At 67.4% G+C, this 5,000-nt stretch overlaps 1 protein-coding gene across 1 annotated transcript in view; it reads left to right on the top strand.

Annotated features, from left to right (window-relative positions):
• lman2la (lectin, mannose-binding 2-like a) overlaps positions 1-5,000 on the top strand; it is a 15,541-nt gene that overhangs the window by 4,538 nt on the left and 6,003 nt on the right. Inside the window, exons 3-4 of the mRNA XM_079871380.1 lie at positions 366-483; positions 563-645. Coding sequence (XP_079727506.1) covers positions 366-483; positions 563-645 — 201 coding nt within the window. The remainder of the gene's footprint in view (positions 1-365; positions 484-562; positions 646-5,000) is intronic.

The raw sequence follows: 5,000 nt of genomic DNA, 5'->3' as shown, positions 1-5,000 counted from the left end.
GACCACTGATCCCTCACTAGTGCTCACTTCATGACTTATGATCCCTCACTAGTGCTCACTTCATGACTTATGATCCCTCACTAGTGCTCACTTAATGACTTATGATCCCTTACTAGTGCTCACTTCGTGACCACTGATCCCTCACTAGTGTTCACTTCATGACTTATGATCCCTCACTAGTGCTCACTTCGTGACCACTGATCCCTCACTAGTGTTCACTTCATGACTTATGATCCCTCACTAGTGTTCACTTCATGACTTATGATCCCTCACTAGTGCTCACTTCATGACTTATGATCCCTCACTAGCCCTTTTCTGTATGTATGTATGTGTGTGTGTGTGTGTGTGTGTGTGTGTGTGTGCAGCCGTGTCACCTGAGGGATTGGGAACTGCAGGTTCACTTTAAGGTTCACGGTCGCGGGAAGAAGAACCTGAACGGTGACGGTCTGGCGGTCTGGTACACGAAGGAGCGCATGAGGAAAGGTGTGTTTAATAACGGCATTAATAACTCGTATCTCTCACTGATCAGGGTTTATGTGGGATGGTCTCTCACTGATTGCAGGTCCGGTGTTCGGGAACCGGGATTTCTTCACTGGACTCGGTGTGTTTGTGGACACGTATCCCAACGAGGAGAAGCTTCTGGAGGTACAGGAATAAAGTGTGTGTTATCAGTGACGTTGCAGTATATGTGTGTGTGGAACAGAGAACAGACCTTCACAAACTCATGAAGGACGTGATTTAGATCAAGTGCCAGTTGGAAATATCAATTACATTTACAAGCATTGATTGTCATTGATAGTAATAATCCAGTGAGTCCGACAGAGGTCACAGAGGTCACAGAGATCTGAGAGGTCACAGAGATCTGAGAGGTCACAAAGGTCACAGAGATCTGAGAGGTCACAGAGATCTGAGAGGTCACAGAGATCTGAGAGGTCACAAAGGTCACAGAGATCTGAGAGGTCACAGAGATCTGAGAGGTCACAGAGATCACAGAGGTCACAGAGATCACAGAGATCTGAGAGGTCACAGAGATCTGAGAGATCACAGAGGTCACAGAGATCACAGAGGTCACAGAGATCTGAGAGGTCACAGAGATCTGAGAGGTCACAGAGATCTGAGAGGTCACAGAGGTCACAGAGATCTGAGAGATCACAGAGGTCACAGAGATCTGAGAGGTCACAGAGATCTGAGAGGTCACAGAGATCTGAGAGGTCACAGAGATCACAGAGGTCAGAGGTCACAGAGATCTGAGAGGTCACAGAGATCACAGAGGTCACAGAGGTCAGAGGTCTTTACAGGAGCAGAAACACTGACGTCTAGATCCACAGAAGAAGAAGCTTGAACACAACGACCTTCAGGACGTACAGCGCTCGCTGGGGAAAGCTGCCGTGGCTTCAACACACACCGGTCGGGTTTAGAGGGATCCTCCACCCCAAAGCAATCATGTCCTTCAAACCCTGCATGACTTACTTTCTCATGTAAATGAAGATGTTTTTTGGAAAACTGGGAACCAAACAACACTGACGTCCAGAACCACTGAGATAAAGAAGGAAGTCCGACAGGAACAACATGAGCGAGTAAACAGGACAGATGTGCTTGCACAGATGTTAACTTATTTAAACTATCATATCTGCCTTCAACATCTGAAACCGCTTCTTAGCATTGGGGCGAGACATGATCGTGCGCGACGTCCTTTATGCTAAATCATCATCAGTCTGCAGCGATGACACTCCTCTGGGAAGGGTTAGAGCATGTGAGAGGTCAGGCACTGATGCTGGACAAGAAGGACTGGCTCTCGATCTCTGTTCCCGCTCATCCCGAAGCTGTTGGATAGTGAAGTCCCGGTTCTGTGCCGGTCCAGTTCTTCCACCCCGGAATCATGTCTTTATGGACCTCGCTGTGTGCATTAGTCACGCTGGAATAGAACAGGACCTCCACAAAACTGTTCCCACATAGCTTTGTCCAAAATGTGTTGGTGTGCTGAAGCACTAGGTTTCCCCCCTCCGGCCCCCGCACCAGTGTCCCCCCTCCGGCCCCCGCGCCAGTGTCCCCCCTCCGGCCCCCGCACCAGTGTCCCCCCTCCAGCCCCCGCACCAGTGTCACCCCTCCGGCCCCCGCACCAGTGTCCCCCCTCCAGCCCCTGCACCAGTGTCACCCCTCCGGCCCCCGCACCAGTGTCCCCCCTCCAGCCCCCGCACCAGTGTCACCCCTCCGGCCCCCGCACCAGTGTCCCCCCTCCAGCCCCGCTCCAGTGTCCCCCTCCGGCCCCAGTGTCCCCCTCTGGGCCCGCTCCAGTGTCCCCCCTCCGGCCCCGCTCCAGTGTCCCCCCTCCGGCCCCGCTCCAGTGTACCACCCCCGGCCCCGCGCCAGTGTCCCCCCTCCGGCCCCCGCTCCAGTGTCCCCCCTCCGGCCCCGCGCCAGTGTCCCCCCTCCGGCCCCCGCGCCAGTGTCCCCCCTCCGGCCCCCGCGCCAGTGTCCCCCCTCCGGCCCCCGCGCCAGTGTCCCCCCTCCGGCCCCCGCGCCAGTGTCCCCCCTCCGGCCCCCGCGCCAGTGTCCCCCCTCCGGCCCCCGCACCAGTGTCCCCCCTCATGCCCCCGCACCAGTGTCACCCCTCCGGCCCCGCTCCAGTGTCCCCCCTCCGGCCCCGCGCCAGTGTCCCCCCTCCGGCCCCCGCTCCAGTGTCCCCCCTCCGGCCCCGCGCCAGTGTCCCCCCTCCGGCCCCGCGCCAGTGTCCCCCCTCCGGCCCCCGCGCCAGTGTCCCCCCTCCGGCCCCCGCGCCAGTGTCCCCCCTCCGGCCCCCGCACCAGTGTCACCCCTCCGGCCCCGCTCCAGTGTCCCCCCTCCGGCCCCGCGCCAGTGTCCCCCCTCCGGCCCCCGCTCCAGTGTCCCCCCTCCGGCCCCGCGCCAGTGTCCCCCCTCCGGCCCCGCGCCAGTGTCCCCCCTCCGGCCCCCGCGCCAGTGTCCCCCCTCCGGCCCCCGCGCCAGTGTCCCCCCTCCGGCCCCCGCACCAGTGTCCCCCCTCCAGCCCCCGCACCAGTGTCCCCCCTCCAGCCCCCGCACCAGTGTCACCCCTCCGGCCCCCGCACCAGTGTCACCCCTCCAGCCCCCGCACCAGTGTCACCCCTCCGGCCCCCGCACCAGTGTCCCCCCTCCAGCCCCGCTCCAGTGTCCCCCTCCGGCCCCAGTGTCCCCCTCTGGGCCCGCTCCAGTGTCCCCCCTCCGGCCCCGCTCCAGTGTCCCCCCTCCGGCCCCGCTCCAGTGTCCCCCCTCCGGCCCCAGTGTCCCCCTCTGGGCCCGCTCCAGTGTCCCCCCTCCGGCCCCGCTCCAGTGTCCCCCCTCCGGCCCCGCTCCAGTGTACCACCCCCGGCCCCGCGCCAGTGTCCCCCCTCCGGCCCCCGCTCCAGTGTCCCCCCTCCGGCCCCGCGCCAGTGTCCCCCCTCCGGCCCCAGTGTCCCCCCTCCGGCTCCAGTGTCCCCCCTCCGGCCCCGCTCCAGTGTCCCCCCTCTGGCCCCAGTGTCCCCCCTCCGGCCCCAGTGTCCCCCCTCCGGCTCCAGTGTCCCCCCTCCGGCCCCGCTCCAGTGTCCCCCCTCTGGCCCCAGTGTCCCCCCTCCGGCCCCAGTGTCCCCCCTCCGGCCCCGCTCCAGTGTCCCCCCTCCGGCCCCGCTCCAGTGTCCCCCCTCCGGCCCCGCTCCAGTGTACCACCCCCGGCCCCGCGCCAGTGTCCCCCCTCCGGCCCCCGCTCCAGTGTCCCCCCTCCGGCCCCGCGCCAGTGTCCCCCCTCCGGCCCCCGCGCCAGTGTCCCCCCTCCGGCCCCCGCGCCAGTGTCCCCCCTCCGGCCCTCCGGCCCCGCTCCAGTGTCCCCCCTCCGGCCCCGCTCCAGTGTCCCCCCTCTGGCCCCAGTGTCCCCCCTCCGGCCCCAGTGTCCCCCCTCCGGCCCCGCTCCAGTGTCCCCCCTCCGGCCCCGCTCCAGTGTCCCCCCTCCGGCCCCGCTCCAGTGTACCACCCCCGGCCCCGCGCCAGTGTCCCCCCTCCGGCCCCCGCTCCAGTGTCCCCCCTCCGGCCCCGCTCCAGTGTACCACCCCCGGCCCCGCGCCAGTGTCCCCCCTCCGGCCCCCGCGCCAGTGTCCCCCCTCCGGCCCCGCTCCAGTGTCCCCCCTCCGGCCCCGCTCCAGTGTACCACCCCCGGCCCCGCGCCAGTGTCCCCCCTCCGGCCCCCGCTCCAGTGTCCCCCCTCCGGCCCCGCGCCAGTGTCCCCCCTCCGGCCCCCGCGCCAGTGTCCCCCCTCCGGCCCTCCGGCCCCGCTCCAGTGTCCCCCCTCTGGCCCCAGTGTCCCCCCTCCGGCCCCAGTGTCCCCCCTCCGGCCCCGCTCCAGTGTCCCCCCTCCGGCCCCGCTCCAGTGTCCCCCCTCCGGCCCCGCTCCAGTGTACCACCCCCGGCCCCGCGCCAGTGTCCCCCCTCCGGCCCCCGCTCCAGTGTCCCCCCTCCGGCCCCGCGCCAGTGTCCCCCCTCCGGCCCCCGCGCCAGTGTCCCCCCTCCGGGCCCCCGCGCCAGTGTCCCCCCTCCGGCCCTCCGGCCCCGCTCCAGTGTCCCCCCTCCGGCCCCGCTCCAGTGTCCCCCCTCCGGCCCCAGTGTCCCCCCTCCGGCCCCAGTGTCCCCCCTCCGGCCCCGCTCCAGTGTCCCCCCTCCGGCCCCGCTCCAGTGTCCCCCCTCCGGCCCCGCTCCAGTGTACCACCCCCGGCCCCGCGCCAGTGTCCCCCCTCCGGCCCCCGCTCCAGTGTCCCCCCTCCGGCCCCGCTCCAGTGTACCACCCCCGGCCCCGCGCCAGTGTCCCCCCTCCGGCCCCCGCGCCAGTGTCCCCCCTCCGGCCCCGCTCCAGTGTCCCCGCACCAGTGTCCCCCCCCCCCCCGGCCCCGCACCAGTGTCCCCCCCCCCGGCCCCTCTCCAGTGTCCCCCCTCCGGCCCCGCTCCAGTGTCCCCCCTCCGGCCCCGCACCAGTGTCC

The sequence above is a fragment of the Squalius cephalus genome, assembly GCF_949319135.1.
Source record: "Squalius cephalus genome assembly, chromosome: 5".
Classification (NCBI taxonomy): domain Eukaryota; kingdom Metazoa; phylum Chordata; class Actinopteri; order Cypriniformes; family Leuciscidae; genus Squalius; species Squalius cephalus.
This window is presented reverse-complemented; position numbering and strand designations above follow the sequence as displayed.